The sequence below is a fragment of the Myotis lucifugus genome, unplaced genomic scaffold, assembly GCF_000147115.1.
Source record: "Myotis lucifugus unplaced genomic scaffold, Myoluc2.0 scaffold_208, whole genome shotgun sequence".
NCBI classification, from domain to species: Eukaryota; Metazoa; Chordata; class Mammalia; order Chiroptera; family Vespertilionidae; genus Myotis; species Myotis lucifugus.
The window spans coordinates 1703385-1726832 of NW_005871256.1; the positions used below are offsets into that span (position 1 = coordinate 1703385).

The following is a 23448-nucleotide window of genomic DNA, read 5'->3' on the forward strand; positions in this document are numbered from 1 at the left end:
TAATGGCTTGCGAAGTTCGCTATTACCAAGATGAAATTAGGTTTTCTGTAATAAAACCTTCACTATAACATGACAAATGCGGCTGCTCATGTTCATTAAGTGGAGATAGAGCACTTCATAGTTTGCACTATTGATGACGACTTCATGGCATGGCTCGCCAGTAGATGCATTTTGAGATGGGTGATGAGCCGGACTGTGGTTGGATGGATCGCTCGATGGTAGGAATGACGAATGGATCGATGGTTGCATGGGTGAGTGGAAGGATAGGTGGATGGATGGATGGATGGATGGATGGATGGATGGATGGACGGATACGTAGATGGATGGATGCGTGGGTGGGTGGATGGATAGGTGGATGGATGGATGGATGGATGGATGGATGGATGGATGGATGGATGGGTGGAAGGATAGGTGGATGGATGGATGGAAGGAAGGATAGGTAGATGGATGGATGGGTGGGTGGGTGGATGTTTGGATAGGAGAGGAGAGGAGACCCTTTTCTCAAGGAGTTTGTAAATTAAACAAAGGAATAAAACCAGCCTGACTATAGCAGCAACATAGGTGGCCCTGAGTGGGATGACCCAACACTTACTCGTGACTATTCAATCCTCCGTTCCACAAACTGACCAAAATCCTCTGGTTGGCTTTGGGACAGTCACGGCAGGCTTTTATCAGGCTTACCTCTGGGGTCCTGTTTGGCCCTGGCTTCAGTCAACCACAGTGTTTCTGAGCCATGCTGCAGGACCTGGCCTGGGACAGGCCCCACCGAGGGGCCACGCCCACCTGGAAGCAAAGAGAAGGGAGAATGGGGGCTCAAGAGCACTGTTTGTGCTGCCAGCTGTAAGCTAGTGCTGCCCTGCACTAGTCCTATGGTCCGTAAAAGCTGTGACCAGGACCCTGGACTAGCTGGGCTCCAGGAGAAGCTGGGAGACAGGGGGGGCCCAGACCAGCAGGTAGCAGAGGGAGGCTGTCCAGGCCTAGTCCTGCAGTGCGGGCTGTAGGGGTGAGGTGGCAGGTTGGGAGGCCACGGTGCCCAATATGGAGACAGGTCCCAGGAGGGGGCCCCCAGCCCTCCTAGACCACACAGCAATGTGCAGCCCCCTCCAGATGAAACGTGCCAGGCAGTGCGGACGGTATGATCAGGTGGCTCAGTCTTAAATATTTGATTATGCTCACTGTCCTCAGGTTAAAGAGAAAAATAAGTGATTTTTTTTTATTGATTTCACAGAGAAGGAGGGAGAGGGATAGATAGAAACATCAATGATGAGAGAGAAACACTGATCGGCTGCCTCCTGCACCCCCCCCCCCCCCCACCAGGGACCAAGTCCGAAACCCGGGCACGTGCCCTGATCAGAATCGAACCATGACCTCCCACTTCATGGGTCGACACTCAACCACTGACCCACACTGGCCAGGCACCTTAGACATTCCTACGAAGGGGAGTGGTCAGCTTCCCCTAGAGACAGGTGTTTTGAGAGCTTGTCACCACTAGAGTGTGCAGGACGCCCAAGCTGGGGCTGAGTTCTCACTGGTCACATGGGTGAGTGAGGAGGGTGTTGTCCCCTAGGACAGCGGAAATCCAGGTGTGGCATTTTTAGCAGCCGGGAGAGATCACCGCCCCTGGCACTCTGGGCCCTGGTCTCTCAGGACTGCACCGATGCTTGGCCTGTGCGTGTGCTGACGCACATGCAGCCTAGCTTGGGCAGCTGGTTTTTTCAGAGTCCTGGCCTGACCCCGCTGGGCCCTTCCTGTGGGTTTCTCTCACTCTCAGGTGTGGTACAGAGAGGACGTCAGCCACCCCAACCCAGAAGGCTCATCGTGGTCCCACGTGGACACTCCGGGGGAGGTGGTCCAGATTAGCTGTGGGCCTCACGACCTCCTGTGGGTCACGCTCTGGGAGGGGCAGGCCCTGGTTCGGGAAGGAATCAACAGGAACAACCCCAAAGGTGGGAGCCCTACACCCGTACGGGGGCGGGGGGTGCCCAGCTTTTCCCTGTGCGCTTGCTGATGGGGACCCTGCGCTTTCTTCTGGGGTCGAGTAGGAAGTTCCTGGTGCCTAGTGGAGCCTCCCACCTCTGAAAACGGCATCATGCACATCTCCGTGGGAGTGGGCGTGGTCTGGGCCGTCACCAAGGACCGGAAAGTAAGGCCGGGTCGAAGGGGGGCTGGGTCCCAGGACTCTGTTTCACATTGAGGGTGGTGTGTGTTTTGTTCTTTTGTCCTGAACCCTTGAGCAAATTAGCCAAGCACCCTGCACTGTCTGTCACGTCTGAGATGTCCGGCACCTGCAGAATCCTGCCTGCTCGGGCCCTGTACCAAGTGCGGGACAGCTGCATAGGCCGTAACATCTCCAGGAATCAGAAGCTCATTTTCTAAAACCCTCACCTCATTGGTTGCCTCCCCCTGCTCCTGTTCATGCTTATCATTTTTATTTATTATTTTTCCCCATTGATGTTTAGAGAGTGGAAGAGAGGGAGGAAAGAGAGAAACGTCAATAAGAGAGCGAAACATTGATGTGAGAGAGACACATTGATTGGTTGCCTCCCGCACGTGCCCCAACCAGGGCCAGGGACAAACCTGCAACTGAGGTACATGCTCTTGACCAGGAATCGAACCCGAGACCCTTTGGTCCCTGGGCCGAAGCTCTAACCACTTAACAAAACCATCCAGGGCTTGTCATTTTTATTTTATCAGAGGCAAGGCCAATAAAATACAGGCAGTCCTCAGGTTATGTCGGACTCGACGTATGTCATTTCGTGGTTACGTCGCCATCTCCCATTTACAGCATTTATTAAAAAGTTCCGTCATTTTGACATATGTACATATGTGCTTTATGTTTTTTATTATTTAGTTACCACAAGTAAAGGTCAGGAATTGTTCTCTTTTAAATTTTTTTACTGTTTCACTTCATTGCTGCTGTGTGTGTGCTCCATGTGAGTGACGTAGGTGCTTATGTAGGTGGGTTCCAACTTACAGCGAAAATAGCGTTACGTCACCGTAGGAACTGATCTCTGACGTAACCCGAGGACCTACTGTAAGCTGATTTCAGGTCGCTTACAAGTTCTCTAACCCCACCCACATCCATCCAGGGCATCCCCTACCATCCCGGGGGACGGGTCGCCCACACATCCGATCCATCTCCAGTGAAGCTCCAGAGCCTCAGCCACACGCCCCCTGGGAAAGTAGAGATGGGCTATCCCCCCAGGCCCCTGAGCACCCCACTCTCAGAGCAACAGATTAAATGAGCAGCAAATTCGATTAAATGAGCAGTGTGCTCAGTCTAAGACAAATATTTGATTATGTGTGAGCTAAGATGGGGGTTGCAGAGGTCCATGGGATGGGGTGTTACTGGTCAGGCTCATAGGTCAGAGTCTGGATTTGAGATGGAGTATGTGCCCTTCCCTCCCTCAACCCCCTCCCGGCTCTCACTGCACCAAAAAGCCGACACCTGCTGCTACCTGCTGCCCACAGGTGCCACTAGTGTCTGAACCGGTGGGGAGAAGGTTCTAGAACAGTGATGGCGAATCTTTTGAGCTCGGCGTGTCAGCATTTTGAAAAACCCTAACTTAACTCTGGTGCCGTGTCACATATAGAAATTTTTTGATATTTGCAACCATAGTAAAACAAAGACATATTTTTGATATTTATTTTATATATTTAAATGCCATTTAACAAAGAAAAATCAACCAAAAAAATGAGTTCGCGTGTCACCTCTGACACGCGTGTCATAGGTTCGCCATCACTGTTCTAGAATGACCCAGGCAGCGTTGTCTCCTGGAGAAACAATGCCCTGAGCTGGAGAATGGACAGGAAGCCACCAGGACAAGTGTGACGGGGGCAGGTGACCCTCAGCCCAGCGGGATGTGGGCAAGAGGCACGGGGTGAACGTTTCCTTCCTGAAGGATGTGTTGTGCTCATTTTCGGCATGAACCACAGGGTCAGATTATTCATGTTCTTCTTTCGCTTTAATTAAGAACAAAACACCCCACCTGTGTCAGTGGCATTCCAGGGAGGCGTTTATTTCTGACTTTCCCAGGTGTGGTTCCGCAGAGGCGTCAACTCTCACAACCCCCGTGGCACCAGCTGGATCGAGATGGTTGGAGAGATGACCATGGTGGACGTGGGGCTCAACGACCAGGTGTGCGCGTGGTTCCAAGCCTGGCTTCCTGGGGGCGGGTCTCAGAATGGGGGCTCCTGATGCTTCCTTCCCACATCTCTTCCTGGTGCCCCCATGGGTGGGGGGGCAGCACCTCCACACTCTCCCAGCCTTTGTCCCAGAGCCCCCGCCTGCCTTGGGTCACCACCACCCCCGCAGGACCCCCAGAGCAGGGGCAGTGAGCACAGATCTGGGGGAGAGACATGCATCCCGGAGACGGGAGGACTTCGGTTGAGAAATATGTGGGGGAAATCAGACCACCAGGGAAGGACGGAGCCGATCTTCCCGACTTTCTAGATGCAGGGTCTCTTCAACGTCGCCCGTGTAGTTCGCACAGCGGAGCCTCCTCCTCATAAATAATGAGGTCTGGCGATTTTTAAGACTCGACGTGTGAAGGTGACATGTTCCCCCTGTTGCACTGTGATGGAAGCTCCTCCCAGGGGTGCTGGCCCTCCTCCCACCCGCCCCAGTGAGCTGTGTGCACAGCGGTCAGGGGCGAGGCAGGCGCCAGCAGGTGCACACAGGGATGGAGGCCCGGGAGCCCTCCCGGCAAGGCCTCCTGGGCCCAGGCTCTGCCAAGCCTGACTGGGGCCCGTCAGGCACCCCAAGTTTAGGCTCGAAATGGTTGTTCCCTGGACCCCTCCCCTGGGCCCTTCGGCTGCCCAGCACCCCTTCCTCGGCGCCCAGAGGCAGAGGGGAGGAGCGTCCTGGCACCTTTCCCCTGGAAAACAAGGCCAGGATCAAGGAGGTTATTTTACTTAAAGACCAGGACCACCCTCTGTGTTCACTGGGAACAGCTTCCCTCCCACCAGAGACACAATGAGGACATGGGTGGACTTCATGTCCCAGCCCAGCACCACCACCTACTCTGGCCCCGGGTCTGCCTGAAGGTCGAGGAGCCGCACAGGCCCCTGCTTCTCCTGAGCTTGGTGCCGAGCCCTCACCCAACTTCCTGAATTTTACCTCTGCACCCTGCCCATGGCCACGCCATCCACCTTCCACCCCCAGCACACGTGTACACACACACCCCACTGCATGTACAGACTCTCCCCCACCCCAGCCTCCTCCCACACCCCCAACGGAAGGAGAGCCCCCAGGTCTGCCCCGGCTTCCCACCCAGCAGCACCTCTGTTCCAGGTCTGGGGCATCGGCTACGAGGACCGGGCCGTGTACTTCCGGCAGGGCATCACCCCGAGCGAGCTCAGTGGGAAGATGTGGAAGGCCATTGTCGCCAGTCGTGTGTGTGACCGGTCGCACTCCGGCAGCTCCTCAAGTCTCCTCAGGTGATCCCAGGGGCGCGGGGCATGGAGGAATCGGGTGGGGAAGGGCTGCCCGTGGCCTCGGTGGGCAGTGTCTAGAGGACACCGCCGCCCAGCCTCTCAACAGGGCGCTGAGCCTCATCTCGGACAGGAAAAACGGCAGCCTGTGGGTCTCCCCTTCCTGTGCCTGGTGGGAGGTGACAGGGGAGCGAGGCTGGGATGCCTGTCCCTATTGGAGCCTCGGATTGTCCCTGAGCAGAACTGGCCGGTTGGTTCTGGCATCTCAAGGTCAGGGGGGTGGGGGGAAAGGCCTCTTTGCAGGTGGATGCTCAGGGATGAGGATGGACGGTGTCTCTCCTCTGGAGCTGGGGCTTCAGCCTGGGGCATGCCCCAGACTCTGGGGCTTGTTCCCTGGGTGTTTCCCAGGCCCCGCCCCCAGAGCATCTGTTTCTGTAGATACGGGCACCCGAGATTTTGTTTCTTGCTCCGGCCCCAGGTGTGCTACTGCCTCAGTTCTGGGGCCGCACACTGAGGTCCTTGGTTCTAGAGGGTGTGGGTGAGTCCCAGCTCTGCCCACCGGCGCTTAGAGTGCAGGCAGGTGATTTAGCATCGGCTCCGCTCCGCAGGGGCGTGCCCACAGTGCTTACCTGCCTGTCGTGCGGCACATGGGACCTCACACGGTGCTCCCCAGCCCGCCAGGGTCCTGTCTGCAGCCTGGACCCTCTCACAGCCTGGTGGTCATTGCACCACCAGCCGAGAGGGCCGGGAGGCCAGCCAGGCAGGGTTTCCCCCCACTTACCGGAAGTTTCCATCTCAGCTGGTGGTTCTCACGCTGAGCAGCACATTGGAATCAGCTGAGAAGCTTCTGAAACTACTGATGCCAAAAATCTGCCTGACCTTGCATTCGGCAGTGGCTTCTTAAATACAACAAAAGCACAAGAAACAAAAGGAAAGATAGATTGGACTTCATCAAAATAAAAAGTTTCATGCACCAAAGCACACTATCAAGAGAGTGAAAAGATAATTCAATGGGAGAAAGTATTTGCAAAGCATATATTTGACAAGGGCCTAGTATCTAGAATACACATCAAGAACTCTTACAGCGTGACAAGGACAAACAACCCAATTTTAACATGTTAAGCACCAGGTCAGTCACCGGTGACTGACACTGGACTTTCCGTCCGGAAGACAAAGCAGGCTGGGCGCCTAACGTGTTAAAAGGGCAATGACTTGAATGCATTTCTGCAAAGTAGATACGTGAATGACCGGTGAGCGCAGGGAAAGATGCTAGGTGTCATCAGTCATTGGGGAAATGCAAGTCAGGGCCCAGGTGAGATACCACTGCACACCCACCAGAACAGCTGTGATCCAAAAGAAAGACAGTAAAAGTGTTGAGATGTGGAGGAATTAGAACTCTGTACACAGCTGGCAGGAATTAAGCGTTGGGAAGCAGTCTGGCAGTTCCTCGGGAAGTTAAAGATAGAGTCACCTTGTTTCGCTCCTAAACAGGTACCTGAGAGAATTGAAAAAGGTGCTCACACAAAACATGTGTGCGAATGTTTGTAGAAGCAGGACTCACTACTGCCAGAAGGTGGAAACAACCCAATGCCCATCATTGGGTGAATGGATAAGTACAACGGGGTCTAGCCATAAAGTAGAACATCACTCAGCAATAAAAAGGAATGAAGTACCACCCTGGCTGGTGTTTCTCAGTGCTTAGAGTGTCAGCCCGAGCACCTAAGGCTCCAGGGTTCCATTCCCAGTCAAGAGCACATACCTGGGTTGCAGATTCTATCCACAGCCCTGGTCAGGACATGTGAGGAAAGCAACCAATTGATGTGTCTTTCTCACATTGATATTTCTCTCTGTTTCTCTTCCCCTTCCTTCCTCCCTTCCACTCTCTCTAAAAATCAATGGGAAAAATATCCTCAGGCGAGGACTAACTAACTAACTAAATAAAAAGGAATGGCCTGCCCAGTGTGGCTCAGTGGTTGAGCATCGACCTATGAACCAGGAGGTCACGGTTTGATTCCTGATTGGGGCACATGCCTGGGTTGCGGGCTCAGTCCCCAGTGTGGAGCATGCAGGAGACAGCCGATCAATGATTTTCTCTCTCATCATTGATGTTTCTATCTCTCCCTTCCTCTCTGATTTCAATAAAAATATCTATATATATAAAAGGCTAATATGCTAAGTGTCCGACTGTCTGGGTAATGACATCACATAGCAGTGCCCGGCTTCCTCTCCCTAGTGACTAGCCTCCTTGCAGTTTCTTCAGCCCAGGAACACGACTTGCTCTATAGTCAGGTGCAAACATTTCACACTGTAACCAAATGTCTGTGAAGTGTTTTCCCATGCCTCATCTCATTTGATCCTCACAGAAGTCCTGGAGTGGGTAGATAGGAGACTCAGTGGAATCCTATTTTCTTTTCATTAGCCGGAAAACGGAGATTTAGAAAGCTTAGAAACTTGACCCGACTGAAAAAAAGTAAGAAATGGTGGACATTGACAATGACTTCAGGTTTTCTCACTGCGCAGAATATAGTCAAACACTGCTGCAGTTAAATATTTCACCCTTTGTTCTTGCTGTGTGATCTATAATAATAATCTGCTTTGTGTTGATATTTACTGCTGTGTTGCTGACAATTACCTGAAAGAGAAGTTGGGATGCTTCACTGGGCTGGAAAAAGTTAGCTAAATCAGAAAGCAGGTCTAATTAAGCAAGTGTATCTCTATATATAAAAGGCTAAGTTGACTCACGCATGTGCTATACATATAAAGCTCTTGCTGGCGCCAATCGCACACATGTGTTTCGATCTGTCATTGTTGATCGTGAATTTGGTTGACACTTCTATTATAGAGAAAGGCTGAATAGAGTTATTAAAATATTTCTTCTAATTAATTTCCTTTCAATGTGCACGAATTCGTGCACCAGGCCACTAGTATTAAAAATAAATAAATAAATAAAAAGGAACGAAGTGCTGCCACCAGCCACAACATGGGTGAACCTTGACATCATTTTTTTTTAAATATATTTTATTGATTTTTTACAGAGAGGAAGGGAGAGAGACAGAGAGTTAGAAACATCGATGAGAGAGAAACATCGATCAGCTGCCTCCTGCACATCTCCCACTGGGGATGTGCCCACAACCAAGGCACATGCCCTTGACTGGAACCGAACCTGGGACCCTTCAGTCCGAAGGCCGACGCTCTATCCACTGAGCCAAACCGGTTTCAGCAACCTTGACATCATTATACTAAGTCAAAGAAGCCAGTCCCAAAAGGTTGCATTTTGTATGATGTCATTTACATGAAGTGTCCAGAATAGGCAAATCCATAGAGACAGAAAGCACCTTAGTGGTTGCCAGGAAGCTGGGCAAGAGGAGGATGAAGAGTGACTCAGTGGTACAGTGTTTCCATTTGGAGTGATGAGAAGGTTCTGGAACTGGGTTGTGGTAATGGTGGCACAACATTATGAATATACTTAATGCCACTGCATTGCATGATTTAAAATGGTAAACTTTACATCACACGTATTTTGCCACAAAAAAAAAAAAGATATTAGATCTCCACGTCCAGGAATATTGATTTGATGGTGTGGATACGGCCTGGGTGCCGGGACTGTGCACAGAGCCCAGCTCCCTGCGTTGCAGAGAAGCTGTGACTTGCCCGGGGGTCACACAGGTTCTCGGTGGTGGAGCAGGTGAGCAGCACATGTTCCTCCCTCCAGGGAGTCACAGCTCTGCCCCCTTCGTCCCCAGCGCTGGCTGTTTCTTTGGTGACGAGGTGAGGGTCAGTGGCGATTCCTGCGCACCGAGCGACACGGATGCCTCCTCGGAAGCTGAGAGACCAGGGCCTGAGCCTGTCCCTGCAGAGTCTCCGGAAAGTCCCGGCAACTCCAAGGGCAGCTCGGCGTCAGGCCCAGGCACCACCAGGACCGCAGAGCATGCCTCGGAGGGTGCCAGCCCAGCTGATCAGACTCCGGGGCCTGAGCCTCGCCCTGGCCCGGCCTCCACCCCTGCCGAGCTGCCCTGGACCAGTATCGACCTGAAGGAGCCCAAGAAAGCGCCCAGCCACTCCGCTGAGACCACCGGCCTCTCCTCGCTGGAGATGCTCCCACTGGGCTTGGAGGAGCCCTACTGCGCTGACGACCACCCGCTGTGGGTCTGGGTGTCAGGAGGAGGCTGTGCCGTGGAGGCCCACACTGTGCTCAAGTGGTTCACCGCCCAGGCGGGTAAGAGGGTGCTGCCCTGTGCTTGCCGTTCTAGGCTGGACTGGGGGACACCAGGGAGAAGGGTGAGGGGAGGGCTCATGGGCATTTTAGGGAGATCATAGCTCTCTAGCAAGAAAGGGCTGATTTAAAAACAAAACCCTGGCCTGCTGCACAGCTGTGGGCGGGCCAGACACCTGGCCCTGAGGCTCTGGCCGGCCGCAGGCCTGTCTTCCTCCATGCAGACACTGTCCCTGTCCATCACGCCGGCCCAGACCGCCGCCTGGCGGAAGCAGATCTTCCAGCAGCTGACGGAAAGGACCAAGCGGGAGCTGGAGAACTTCCGACATTACGAACAGGCCGTGGAGCAGGTGGGCGGGCGCCGGGACACTGTTTCTCAGTGGCATTTACTGAGTGTCTATGTATACCGGCCCCAAGGTGAGGTGGGAGAGACAGACAGACGGATGCCTGCATCCCTCTGCCCATCTCTCTCGGACGGGAAGCCTGCCCTTCTCCTTGTAGATTCCAGAATGAAAAACAAGTTCCTTCCTTTATTCGTCCACCCCAAAGGCCTCTGTCAGGCCCCACTGTGATGCGGGCCCAGCGTAGGCCCTGGGACCAGAGACCACAGCAGTCTCAGCGGGTGGTGGGGTGGGAATCACACTGTCCTCTCCCTGCAGGAGGGGTCCCTACGTGCCCGATGGTGCAGTGTTTTATTGAGAACTGAGGACAGGATTGAGGGTAGTCTCGGGCCCCTCAGGCCGAGCCCAGCCCCTAGAGGCGGAAATTACATGAAGGACTCAGCGGGGTTCATGCAGAGGACCCGGCTGTGTCCCGAATGGTGGTGCAGAAGCATCTCCCGGTGGCCAAGGGGCCACCCGGCAGGCGGGCAGGGTGTGCGCCCGCTGTGCCCCTGGCTCACTCTGTGACGTTGGGCCAGGCACAGACTCTCCCCAGGCCTCCGTTTCCCCACCCAGAACAAGGGGTGACTGTGACCCCACAGGCTGTTCTGTGCAGCTGACACTGGCTTGCGGCCTGGCCCCTGTTGGGGTCCGATAGTGTCCCTTGTCGTTAGGGTGAAGTGGGGGAGCTGGGAGCGCTGGGCGGGAGTCCCCTGTGAGGTGGCGAAGGGACTGGGGCCAGGGTAGCCCTGGGGCGCTGGGAACTGGGCACACGCAGGGCCCAAGTCGGGGGCCCGAGGGCCCGCCTGTGACGGTCCCTCGCCTCCGGGGCCTGTGCTGCAGTCCGTGTGGGTGAAGACGGGGGCCCTGCAGTGGTGGTGCGACTGGAAGCCCCACAAGTGGGTGGACGTCCGCGTGGCCCTGGAGCAGTTCACGGGGCACGACGGGGCCCGGGACAGCATCCTCTTCATCTACTACGTGGTCCACGAGGAGAAGAAGGTGCAAGGGAGGGGGAGGCGGGAGGGGTGCGGGTGCCCGGGGGAGGCGGGTGCAGGAACAGGCCTGGGACGCTGGCCCCGAGGTGCCCAGCCCAGGACAGCGTCTGGCACCTACAAAGCCCCAGCCCCCATGACAGAGCCCCCGTCAGTGGCGGGCAGGTGTTGGTGGCCCGCAGAGCCGTCTCTAGGTCTGACGCTGACAGGCTCCCGTGTTTCATGAGAAGTCAGGCTCACAGAGATAAAGCCACCCCTCCCCCAGGGCTGGGTCTGACCCAGTCCGTCAGTCTCACCTTGCCACCAAAGGTGAAACCCGGCATCTGCTCACGAGCTGGGCTTCCATGCTGGGACGCCCAGAGCCACCAGGGTCCCAAGGACTGGCTCTGTGGAAAGGGGGCCACCCAGGCCGGCCCTGTCCATCCGGGTGACAGCCTCGCCGGCGCCCCCTGTGCGCAGTACCTGCACGTGTTCCTCAATGAGGTGACGACGCTGGTCCCCGTGCTCAATGAGGACAAGCACTCCTTCGCCCTGTACACCCCCGAGAGGACCCGGCAGAGGTGGCCCGTGCGTCTGGCTACTGCCACCGAGCAGGACATGAATGACTGGGTGAGTGGGCAGTGGCCCCACAGGCCAGGGGTCAAAGGGCAGCAGACTCAGGGCAGCCCAGCCTTGGCCTGCTGCCCGTCCCCTTCCCAGTGGTGACTGCCATCTGCCCACGCCAGCTGGCCCTGCTCAACCTGTCCTGCTGTGAGAGCCGGAGGGTCCTCGGCCGCCCCTCCCTGCAGGCCATTTGGTCCATCACCTGCAAGGGCGACATCTTCGTGAGTGAGCCCAGCCCGGACCTGGAGGCCCCTGAGCATCCGCTGCCCTGCGACCAGATGTGAGTCCACCCTGGCCTGGCCACTCCCACCCCGCAGCCAGCGCTGAGGCTCCACAAGGAGGGGCCCCAGCAGGACACAAGGCCAGCTGGTTCTCAGGCCCGAGTCTGCCTGGGCCTGTGCGAAGACCCTTCCCCGGGGGCATCAGGGCGGGTCACCCCGCTGAACAGTTTTTGTGTCAGAGTGAGGGGATGGCTCTGCAGGTGGCATTGAAACCAGGAGGAGGAACGAGGCCGCCCACTGGGGGCACTGTGATAGTCTGGGGCACCCACCCTTTTGGTGGGGACATGGTGCTCCCGATTCTGTCCCCAAAAGGTCACCCAGAGCCAGGGAGGACCAGGGAGACACTCGACTAGGAGGCCCTGCCCAGGAGCGGAGTGGCCGTGTCTGGCTGCCCTTTGGTGATCCCCTCTCATCTGAAAGAGTCAGATCCCCTCTGTGCCAGTGGCGGGGCCTTGGCCACAGGAGGTTGACCCAGGTGGCAGCCGTACCCTGTACTCTGCCCCCCAGAGGGTCTCACCGTCAGGGCAGCAGTGTAGGCATCGCAGGCTCGCATGGCTCATCCAGCCGATGGGACGACCCTGCTCCCTGCCTACACTCTTGTCCCAGGCCCCAGGGCTCCAGGGGGGAGGCTGGAAGGCCCTGCTGGGTCGCTTCTCCACCCTCTCTCCCCTCCTCCCAGGTTCTGGCGGCAGATGGGCGGCCACCTGCGGGTGGTGGAGGCCAGCAGCCGGGGCGTGGTGTGGGGCATTGGCTACGACGGCACAGCCTGGGTGTACACAGGTGGCTACGGAGGAGGCTGCTTCCAAGGTGAGGGTGAGGGTGAGGGTGAGGGTGAGGGTGAGGGTGGCCCGCCCCCAGAGGCTGGCAAGCCTGGCTCCCGCCCTGCACAGCCTTCCTAGCAGTTCCCTCTAGTCCCTCTGGCTCCCTGGCCCCACGCCAGAGCCGCCGTCCTGGTGTTGACACTCAGTTGGCAACCAGGTGACAGGTGACCTTCAGCACTGCCAGCCTCTGCAGAGGACGATCCTGGGCCAACCCGGGGGCATGACAGCCCGGAGACCAGGCCTCGCCTCCCATGTGCCTTCCCGGCCTCGAAGGCTCCAGAAAGGCAGCCACCGAGGCCCCCCCCCCATGCCCAAGCCCTCATTTCATAGACGAGCCTCAGGCACATGGGGCAGCCCAGCACCTGGGTCCCCTGATTCCCAGGCCCCGGTTTGAGCTCCTCGTTAGGTGGGTTGTGCCTCGGGCTGGGAGCCCCTTGCGCTCCCCCAGCTCTGGGAGGCAGGGGGCTCTTTCTCCTCCTGGGAAGGGGAGCAGAAACAACGCCGGGATGGGACACGCCATGCCCACGCCCCGCGCCGGGGTGGGGGGGGCTGATGCTGTAGAGCTGGGTGTCCACTGAGACCACGGGCCACACCTCTCACGGAACTAACAGCATCCATGCTGGTGAGGCAGGCAGTGCCTTGGTCCCCGTTTCACCAATGAGGAAATTGGGGCTCCTGGAGGTTATTGAGTGTTAGCAGGGGGTGAGCTGGTTGGGCCTCTCACCTGCCCAGTCCAGGTAAGTGGGATGGTGAGGGGTAAGAGGTGCAGCCAGAACAGAGTGTGAGGCGGCGGAGCTGGCGGGGGTGTGGATGGGTGCCTAGCGGGTTCTTCTCACCAAGGTTACGCAGACCCAGAACAATCAGAGAGACCCCGCGGGCCGGGCCTGCCAGATAAGCTCAGCAGGCCTGTGAGCCCCTCTCGCTGACCTTCAGCCTGACCTCCCCGCCCAGTCTCTGGGGCCTTCGGGGCCCAACGGGCAGGTGCAGCCCACGGCCTGGCAGCCTCCTCTCCCCCCAGGCCTGGCCAGCAGCACCGGTAACATCTACCCACAGTCAGATGTGAAGTGCGTCTACATCTATGAGAACCAGCGCTGGAACCCGGTCACGGGCTACACCAGCAGGTGAGCACGCAGCGTGGATGCTGCACCAGCTGCTGGGGGGCTTCCAGTTGCGACCGGCCCAGGCCACAGTCTGACAAAACGGGGCAGCCACGGCCAAGGTGGTGATGCAGCGTGAGAGCTGGAGTCCGGGCCTGCCGTGGCCTCACAGAGGCTTTTCTTCTTGAGTCTTTAAATGTAAGGAAGATTTAACAACCTACTTGAGAGGTACAACATACATGAAATGCACAAAACGTAAATGTACATACAATGAGCTACAGGTCGATCTGTCTGCATGTAGACGGGTTCATCCATAGATAGGGGTAGACAGAGAGGGGGGCTTCCCGCCCTCACGGTGGCCACAGCCCTCAGTGGATTGCAGGCCAGGCCCCCTCATGATGTGGGGTCACCTCAGTTGTGGTCCCAGACCTGGGGCAGTTCACCCCTTCGGAGGTGCAGTGGTCCCAGTGTGTGTCTGTCACTGGCCAGTGTCTGGGTGGGACAGGCTGTTCTTGCCTCTCGAGTCACACACAGACACACACACACCCCCGCCTTGTCCTGCCGCAGGGGTCTGCCCACTGACCGGTACATGTGGAGCGACGCCACGGGGCTGCAGGAGTGCACCAAGGCGGGCACGAAGCCCCCCTCCCTTCAGTGGAGCTGGGTGAGTTCCAGTGGTGGGGCGGGCAGGGGTTGGAGTGGAAGGTCGGCCTGCACTGACCCACCCTTTCCCCAGGTTTCTGACTGGTCCGTGGACTTCAGCGTTCCTGGGGGTACTGACCCAAGAGGGGTGGCAGTATGCCAGTGACTTCCCTTCGTAAGCATCTCTCTTCTCTCTCTCTCTCTCTCTGCATGGGGAGGCCTCAGGGGCTGCCCTGAGCAGCAGGACTGGGGGTGTGGCCCAGCCGGACCTCCTCCCTAGCAGCGGCCCCACCACCCTGCCAGGCAGAGCCCTACCCTCTGCCCCCCAAGCACCTGGGCATAGCTGAGGAGCAGACCCTGTGTGCCTGCCTCAGCTGCCAGCAGGGTTTGGAGAGATGTGGAGGGGCCCAGATGGGCCCAGGGAGGATGCCATGGCTCCTTCGACACCTGGTTGTGTCTCTGCCCAGCAGGGTGTGGGAGGGCCAGCTGGGGGCCTGGTTCACCAGCTGAGGGGTCTAGGGAGCTTTGGGCCAGGCAGGAGGCCAAGTGTCAGAGGCGGGCAGGACAAGGAGAAGCGGCTGACACGCCTGCTGGGCTGGGGTCCCAGGCCTTCAGGGAACACAAGTCATAGGTTCGAGTGGAAGACGGAGCTGGAGAGCCCAGCCAGGGCCCGAGCCATGTGAGCCGACCAAGGAGGTGACAGGTGTCAGAGGCCTCGGGCCCTTGGCTTGACTGTTCCCAGGAGGGCTCTGGTTGGGCCTGGGGTGGTGAGGGGCAGAGCTCCCTTAGCTAGAACCCCCTGGTCAGGCAGCTGCCATGTCCTGGTTCTGGGAGACCCCAGCCAGGCAGGAGGTGTCTGAAGGAGGAGCATCGTGTCCTGTGATACCTGCTCCCTCTGAGCCCACTCCACAGCTCACGGGCTCCGAGCTCTGTACCGGTGGAGAGAGTGTGTGTGTGCATGTGTGTGCGCAGCGTCGCAGCGTCACTTTCCCCGAAGTGGTCTCGATTTCAGCTTCTTCTTCCTCTTGCAGCTCATATCACGGGTACAAAACCATGAGGGATTTTGTCAGGAGGAGGTGCTGGGCCAGGTAAAGACTGAGCACAAGGTAGCTGGGGGTGTGGCCTGGCCCCTCGTCCTGGTCCCTTCCAGGCCAGACCCCACCCCCCCCCCTCCGACCTAAGTCCCCTGGAAGGAACAGGGAGGCCACGGGGAGGGGAAACAGAATCAAAGTAAATGTCAGCCCAGGAAGTGCCCGCGGCTCCCAACGCTCTTATTTCTGGAGAGTTTGCTTTCAAGAACAAATAAGAGAAATGTCACTGGCAGCCTCTGCTTGTAGGCAGGACAGGAGGCCTGGCGGGGGCAGGGAGCGGCTGGGGCAGGGGGGTGGGGCCACCCATCCAGGAAGGGGTGCCCACCCAGGTGCAGGGGTGGGTGGGGTGTCCTGCCCTCCCCAGGGTCCCACGGAGGCTGCCTTGGGAGAAGGACAACCCACTGCTTCCTCCTGAGCCTCCGGGTGCCCAGGGCAGGCGGCCTGGGGCTGGCAGCAGCATCTGGGTGCCCAGGTGCCCAGGGTTGTGCCCTCCACTTACAGAAAGTGCAAGCTGGTGACCAGCGGGCCCTGGCTGGAAGTGCCCCCCATCGCCCTCAGGGATGTGTCCATCATCCCCGAGAGCCCGGGCGCCGACGAGAGTGGACACAGCATCGCACTCTGGGCCGTCAGTGACAAGGGGGACGTGCTGTGCCGCGTGGGTGTGTCCGAGCTCAACCCCGCGGTGAGCACCCCAGTCCTTGCCTCTGGGGAGCACCAGCCTGCCCACCTGTGGTCACTCGTGGGGTTCTGACAAATTGTTCCAGAAATAGGACTCTTGCTGAGGAGTCGGGCTAGGTGTGGCCCGCCCAGGGGTCGCCAGGCTCTGGGCAGTTGGAACCGAGGATGAGGTGGGCGTGAGGAGCCGCCAGCTGCTGGACCCGGGGCTGGGGTGGCAGAGGCTGGGCCAGGCAGCCCTCAGTGCCTCCTCACTCGGTCTCCAGGGCGCCTCCTGGCTGCACGTGGGCACCGACCAGCCCTTCGCCTCAGTCTCCATCGGGGGCTACTGCCAGGTGTGGGCCGTGGCGAGGGACGGCTCTGCCTTCTACAGGGGCTCCGTGTCCCCCTCCAAGCCGGCTGGTGAGTGCCGCCTGCCCTGGAGGGGATGGGGCTGTCAGCGAGGCTGCAGGCCGATGTACCCTGGCTGCCCCTTCACTCAGCAAGCCCGTGGTGAAAGCAGCCTGCGGACCAGCTGCTGGGCACAGCCAGGATCCCGAGGCCACGCCCCTTCCCTGCAGCTGCTCTGCACCGTCCTGGCCTCCTGCCAGGGCAGCTGGTGGTGGGCGCTTTTGGGTGCCTTGCAGGTCCTGCCCGCCAGGGGACAGGCCTGTTGGGACCCTCCTGGGGTGGCCCCGCTCGGCCCACTCCACAGTGGCCACTCCCCGGAGGGCAGCCTAAGCCGGCGTGTTCTTGACTGGATGTCTGGACTTGACTGGATGTCTGGACAGTGTCCGGCACGGGGGAGGGTGGCACTGGAATGGACGGATGAAGAGGTGGTGGCTGGTGCGTCGTGCCCTCCACATGGGGCTGAGGGCCTTGGGTTTGCATAGCAGCTGCAGGGCTGGCTCTTGCCCACATGCCGGGCTGGGCACCATGTGTCCCTGTGTGTGAGACCGGCCCCTCCAGCCCCGGCCTCTTTTGGGCCTTGAGAGAGACCAGGGTGTTGGAGGTCAGCAGGGCATGGCACCCACCCACCCTGGGAGCTGCAGAGGAGACCACGGGCCCCCAGGCGCCTGGGTCCCAGGTTCGGTGCTTCCCAGGCGCCTCCAAGTCCGACCTCCCTTGGCAGGTGACTGCTGGTACCACATCCCATCTCCTGCCAAGCAGAGGCTGAAGCAGGTGTCTGTGGGCCAGACGTCCGTGTACGCCGTGGATGACAATGGCAAGTTGTTCCTGGTCCCCAGTGGTCACCAGGGGGGTTGGGGTTCTCTGAGCACCCCGATGGGATGAGACCCTCACCAGCCCCCAGGTCCCTGACACAAGACCTATGTCAGCCACCGGGAGAGGCCCGAGGTCGGCCTCCACACAGGTCCCTCCCCCGTGTTCCCCAGGGGGGACCCGGCCCTCCCCCCGGCGGTCAGCCCTGCCTGGCCCGAGGGCACGGTGCCAGGGCCTGGGTGACGCTGCGTAGCAGGGCCTGTGACCTGCGAGCCCCGCGACAGGCCCTGGGGGAGCGGAGTGGCCACGTGGCGCTGCCTCCGGCGCCTCCGTCATCGCTCCCGTTCCTGTGGCGCCGTTGTCCCGGCTGAGCAAGGCCAGGAAGGACAGACTGGCCGGGGACCCAGGCTCCCGTTCCAGGCCGTCCTCTGTCTGTAAAGAATTCCTTGTCCTCAGTTTCTCATGCGTAGAAAGCAGAGGAGGGTGGCAGCCCAGCCCAGCGCACAGTGGCACTGGGTGTGGGGCGGGCAGAGCTGGTCCTCTGGGCTTCTCGCTGTGAGTCAGGGAAGCCCAGCCAGTGTGGGGACGCGGGGCAGGGGGGTGGCGGGGGGGGTGGCGGGAGAGGGGGTCAGACCACTGGCTTCGCAGACCCTGCGGTGGGTCCCAACGCCCTGGCCCTCACCATGGGTCACACCTTCTCTCCCCAGGGAACCTGTGGTACCGCCAGGGGGTCACGCCCAGCTACCCGCAGGGCTCCAGCTGGGAGCACGTGTCCAACAATGTGCGCCGAGTGTCCGTGGGGCCCCTGGACCAGGTCGGGGGCTCGGGACAGGCTGATGCTCGCTCTGGGGTTGGGGACTGAGGGGCTTGGGTGCCTGCTCTGGTCTCCCTACTGCCATCCCCGCGGTGCCACCACAGCCAGGGCTGGGCCGTCAACAGGTCTGTGTTCCAGGTCTGGGTCATCGCCAACAAAGTCCAGGGCAGCCACAGCCTGAGCCAGGGAACCGTGTGTCACCGCACAGGCGTGCAGCCTCTGGAGCCCAAGGGGCAGGGCTGGGACTACGGCATCGGGGTGAGCGAGCCGGCGGGGATGGGTGCTGGGCCAGGGCTGCCTGGTCACGTTGTACGTGCTCCCCGACAGGCTGGGGCCTGGCCTGGGGCTGGTGGGAGACCCGGGCATTCCCTCAGGAGTCCTTGGGCCCCAGCCGTCTGGAAGGAGGGCCCCTGCCCCGCGACCCCCTGCAGCCCTGGTGACACAGCTCTCTCCTTCAGGGGGGCTGGGACCACATCTCCATTCGGGCCAATGCCACCAGGGCCCCCAGGAGCGCATCCCAGGAGACAGCTGGCGAGCAGGGCCTCCCCAGCGGGCCCTCGAGTGTGGCCGGTGCCCTGCAGGAGGCCGTGGGCCCCGTCTGCTGCTGAGGCCGCCTCCCTCGCCTGGTGGGTTCTGTCTGAAGAATCGGCGCGACCATGAGCCTTCCCCCGGAGTGAGCCTTTCTGCGCTAAAAGGCGGGTCCTGGTGTGGCTTGCGGGGACCTGGCCTGAGGTCACAGCTCGGGCACCAGAAACAGCCCAGAAATGTGAAGCCTGGTGGACGTTCCCCACACTGTCCCTGTCAGCAAGGAGGGCGCTGGTGTGGAGTGGGCGCCCTCACCCGGCCTCTCCCACCCATCCATCCCCCCTCCGCCTCCCGCCTTTCCAGGGCGGGAACCTACAGCCTGGAACCTTCCAGGAAGGCTGGCCCCTGGGAAAGCCACGCCCACGAAGAGCCCCTGGTGGCCCAGGGGGTCCAAACGCAGAAATAGCTGAGGGCTCAGGGCCGTGGCCCACGCTGTGGTCGTTTCTCAGCACGGGACTTGCAGATACGGTCTCATTCCAAAGGTCAAGGGCGGAGTTGGCAGGTCCAAAATAAATGCTGGAGAGGTGTCACCTTCCCCAGGTGGGCATGGGCCCCCGGGGTGGACCGAGGAGCCTGGGAGAAGCGGTTGGAGTGCTCAGCTGGCCCCTCCCGATGGGGCTGGGGGGCTGGGGCATCTTTTCCTTCTGATCATGTTGCAGGGGGAGGGGCAGGATGGAGACGGAGACCCAGCCAGACAGTAGGAGGGCACCTCCCCAGCGTCCCCCTCCTGTCCCGCAGCTTCCGGCTGCTTTTTATCCGACGATGCCCCGTTGGTGAAGGCCCCGGTTTGCTTCCCACAACCAGTCCAGAGCTCGGAGTTGCTCCCACCCTCAGGTCCCATCGGTGGGTTGTCCTGACCACCACGCGCCTTCCTGAGTAGCCGCACCTGAGAGCAGTCCAGGCGCATGTGGGCCCCACCTGGCCTAGTGGAAGGACGGCTGGGACGGTGGAGTGTGACCACATAGCCCTTCCCAGGGGCTTCCCCCGCATGCTGGCAGGAGGGTGCAGTACCTCCCCGGGGACATCTGAGGGTGCCAGCAGCCTCTGCATTTGCAGGTGGGACCAGGAGGCGTGAGTCGGCCCAGGGCCCAGAGGGGCCGTGTGGGGTTGCCGGTCTCGGTCTGTTTACATCCCTTCGTCAGGGTCTGATGGGCATTAAGGTTCATCCACAGCAGCTGCTGTCCTCGCTGAGTCCCCTGGCTGGTCTCACCCTGCCCTTCCTCTAGGGACCCTGTGTCCTCTCAGTGCTGAGCACCACCTGTTCACCTGCTCAGCATCACTGAGTCCCAGATGCTTTATTCAATTAAAACCTACACCAGAGTGTGAGTGGCGAGACTCTTTTGTGGCTGCAATCGTGTGTACAACGCGCAGTTCCCGTGCTGGAATGCAAACTGCTGTGAAATCTTTTATTTTCGTTTTATGACACAACATCAATTTCATGAGTACTTTGAAGGGGCCATTAGGGAAAATAAAAACCAAATTTGGGTCATTTAAGAAACGTTTTCACCACAATTACCGCCCGGGCCGTTCCGTCCAGGGGTTTTCCCAGGCAGAGAAGTGGACGTTCTGGTTGCTCCACCCATGGCTTTCGCCTCAGGGGCTGTCTGGTCTGCAGGCAGGTCCACGGCCCAGGAGGGGGCCTGGCGCCAGGGCTCCTCGAAGGACAGGTGAGTCCCGCCGGGCTTCGGGTCCACAGTGAGGGTGGAGGGAGCAGACTCAGCAGCAGGCCTCTCACCAGACCTGTGCCCTCGCGCCCCCGTAGTTAGCACCCCCAAAGCGGAACTGAGACCTTAAAAAACCCTTCGTGATGTGGCCACAGGGCGTGCAAGTGCCCTCCGGCCTCTGGTGAAGGACTGGCATGTGGGCCCGGGTCGCCCTCTGGGGAACAGAGCAGGTGCAGGTGCACGTCTGGCACCGAGAGCAGGAGCCCCCACGGCCGTCCTCCTACAAGGCGGTGGCGCAGGCCCTCCCGCGCCCGGCACGCTCTCCCGGACAGAGGGCACTGCTGGGCGCCCTCCCTGTGCTTCCGGCTCAGTTTGTCGGTTCACCCAGCAAGTTCAGGGGCAGACGGAGCCCTGCTCTGGCCTTGGCTCAGCCAGGACAAGAGCCACAGGTTTGCGGCCTCACCTGTTGTGTTCAGCCAGCAGGCCGTCAGCAGGGTCCCGAGCTCGGAGTTGCTCTCCACCTCAGGTCCCATTGGCGGGTTGTCCTGACCGCCCCTCACCTTCCCCAGCAGCCACGCCTGAGGGCAGTCCAGGCGCACCTGGGCCCTCACCTGACCGGCGCTGACGGCTCCCAGGGCCACCTTCCAGAGGGGCCTAGGGAGGGCCCGGCCAGTGTCTGACCAGGTAAGTGGCCACTGGCTGTTCCGAGGGGTGCCACCCTCTGTCCGTGGTGCTGCCAGGGCTGACACACAGCCCAGGGATGCATGAAATGGCTGGGCCTGGGCTTGACAGTGAGGGCACACATCAGGAACAGGTCCTGGGCTGTACAGCCCACTCCCCGCCCAGCCATCCCCCATCTGCAATGGCCAGGAGGGCCGGCAGGGGACTGGGCCCCACGTGCCAGGCCAACTCTACCCTCACCCCAGCCCCTGTCACTGTGGTTCCGGCCTGAGGCTGCCAAGGGCCCTGCCCCCCTCCCCATGTTGGCTGTGGGCTGGAGGACAAAGTCGCCAAGCCTGCTGAAGCCAGCAGGGCAGGAACACAGAAGGAAGCTTGGCCCAGGGCTGCGGAGACCTGCCAAGATGCCAGTCCTGTCTTTGCAGAGCAGCACCGGGTGGGGGAGGGAGCTCCTACCACCCAGGCTCTCCCAAGGGCGCCCCACAGGGCCCCCAACCCCAACCAGGACCCAACATCCTAAAGTCCTAACAGACCACACAGTCAGCGACGACTATGACAACGAGCAGCAAACCTGGGTGGGACCCGGGGGAGGCGTGGGGACACAACCTCCCCAAAGGGCCAGGGCTGAGAGGCCCAGCCTCCCAGCGGAGCAGAGCCCAGTGGCCTCTCTCCCGTCCTGCCCCAGCCCCTCAGCACCAGGCCACAGACCCTCTGACCCGCTCAGCCCCTCCGCAGTCAGGAGCCCCCAGCACAAGAGGAGGCAGGAAGAGATCCCAGCCCCTCGGGACGTCCCCCCTGAAGGTCCCTTTCCAGTTCCTTTGAGGTCGTCTGATGAGGGAGTCTGTCTAACACAGATGCTGAACTCGCTTCAACCATCTTGGCTCAGCCACACTCCCCAAGTGGCCCTGAGCTTTACTTGCTTTGTGCCTCAGTTTACCCCGAATGAGGAGGCTCTGATGCAGGTTGGAGGCGGTCCCTTCCTGGGCCTGGGCTGCAGGAGTGACTGGGGGAACTTACCCAGGACGCCTTTTCCCGGGGACCTCCCTTGCTTCAGGAGGGAGCCAGCAGAGACGAGAATCTACCTACAAAGGCCTGTCAACTCCTGTCTAGTCAATGGAAAGACAGGTCCGGGGCCCACGTGCTCCATCCGGAAAGGCAGCGGAGTGTTCAGGGAAGATGAAGCCGCGGGGGCCACGTCCACGTGGGGATGTCGCCACCAGCCTGGGGCTCGTGGCGGGCCCAGGGCGGGTGCTAGGAGCCCTCCCGGAAGCTGTGGATCTGTGTGGAGTACTTGTGCAGGTGGCCCTCGGGCTGGGCCTCCGGGGCCCCCAGGGCGCCCCCGGCCGCCTGCTGCTGCTGGTAGTGCTGGTAGAGCTTAGGGCCAGGTCCCTCCAGGCCCGGGAGGCGACCGCTGGACATGGTCAGGATGGTGGCCGTCAGCGACTTGATGTAGTTCTTGGCCAGCGTGAGGGTCTCGATCTTGGAGAGCTTCTTGTCCGCGCGCACGTGCGGGATGACCTCACGCAGCGCCTGGAAGGCGTTGTTCAGCGTGTGCATGCGCTGCCGCTCGCGCTCGTTGCTCTCCAGCCGCCGCTGGACGCTGCTCTCCCGCCGGCCAGCCTGGCCCGAGAGCCCCGGCCGCCGGCGCCCGCCCTCCGCCCGCACCCCCTGCGCCCGCGCGGTCCTGCTCCGCAGACCCTTGGCCAGCGGGGCCCCGGAGCCCGGCTGGGGCCTGTCGGGGGTCTGCTCCCCTGGGGTGGCCTCTGTGTTCTGCGGAGGCACCCGGCGCCTGGGGGGCCGGTTCTTGGTCTTCATGGCTCCAGACTGGTTGTCCCAGGGGGTGGTGGCTCTGAGGGGGGCCCTTGGAGCTGAAATCCAGAACACAGGCCACCCCGTGGTCACTCGGTGGGCCAGTGGACACTTGAACAGCCAGCGGACACTCAGGGCAGCTGCCCACAGCAGCCTCCTCGCTGCCCAGTGGCCGCTGACCGCTTGGTGCACAGTGACCCCAGGCTGCTTCTCATTGACACACGGAGCCCCAAGCTGGCCCCACACACCCCCATGTTCCTGTTTGATCTCATGGTGACCCCTCAAACCTTTCCCGGACCTGGCGGCCCCCTCTCCCCCTGAGTGAGGCGTCCGGAGCCCCGGACTTTTCTCTGGCTGGTGCTTCTCACGGCCCCCAAGTACCTCCTGGATTTAGGAGTCAGGGCACTGAGCGCTGTAACCCCTTCCCAGCTCCGAGGTGCCCTGACCAACTGGCCCCGATTGAGGCCACC

The 23448-nt window shown here is 60.2% G+C and overlaps 2 protein-coding genes across 2 annotated transcripts in view; one reads left to right on the forward strand and one right to left on the reverse strand.

Annotated features, from left to right (window-relative positions):
• The window catches only part of TECPR1 (tectonin beta-propeller repeat containing 1), a 28303-nt gene extending 8150 nt beyond the window's left edge, over positions 1 to 20153 (forward strand). The window contains 21 exon segments of the mRNA XM_023761438.1: positions 1733 to 1946; positions 2043 to 2143; positions 4037 to 4138; positions 5294 to 5439; positions 9177 to 9649; positions 9851 to 9996; positions 10870 to 11025; positions 11478 to 11627; positions 11744 to 11901; positions 12582 to 12709; positions 13742 to 13844; positions 14388 to 14484; positions 14557 to 14601; positions 14603 to 14637; positions 15494 to 15550; positions 16055 to 16235; positions 16495 to 16630; positions 17340 to 17432; positions 18136 to 18242; positions 18381 to 18500; positions 18701 to 20153. Of these exon segments, the coding sequence (XP_023617206.1) occupies positions 1733 to 1946; positions 2043 to 2143; positions 4037 to 4138; positions 5294 to 5439; positions 9177 to 9649; positions 9851 to 9996; positions 10870 to 11025; positions 11478 to 11627; positions 11744 to 11901; positions 12582 to 12709; positions 13742 to 13844; positions 14388 to 14484; positions 14557 to 14601; positions 14603 to 14637; positions 15494 to 15550; positions 16055 to 16235; positions 16495 to 16630; positions 17340 to 17432; positions 18136 to 18242; positions 18381 to 18500; positions 18701 to 18850 (2898 nt within the window). The 3' untranslated portion in view covers positions 18851 to 20153.
• A 56-nt stretch (positions 20154 to 20209) lies between these two features.
• BHLHA15 (basic helix-loop-helix family member a15) lies at positions 20210 to 23442 on the reverse strand. The gene has a single exon (XM_023761414.1). The coding sequence runs from the start codon at positions 22982 to 22984 to the stop codon at positions 22421 to 22423; it is 564 nt and encodes a 187-aa protein (XP_023617182.1). The 5' UTR covers positions 22985 to 23442; the 3' UTR covers positions 20210 to 22420.
• Positions 23443 to 23448: the final 6 nt, after the last annotated feature.

What these genes read in the sequence shown, in the direction of transcription:
- BHLHA15 (XM_023761414.1), bottom strand. Translation starts at nt 22,984, where the DNA reads ATGAAGACCAAGAACCGGCCCCCCAGGCGCCGGGTGCCTCCGCAGAAC.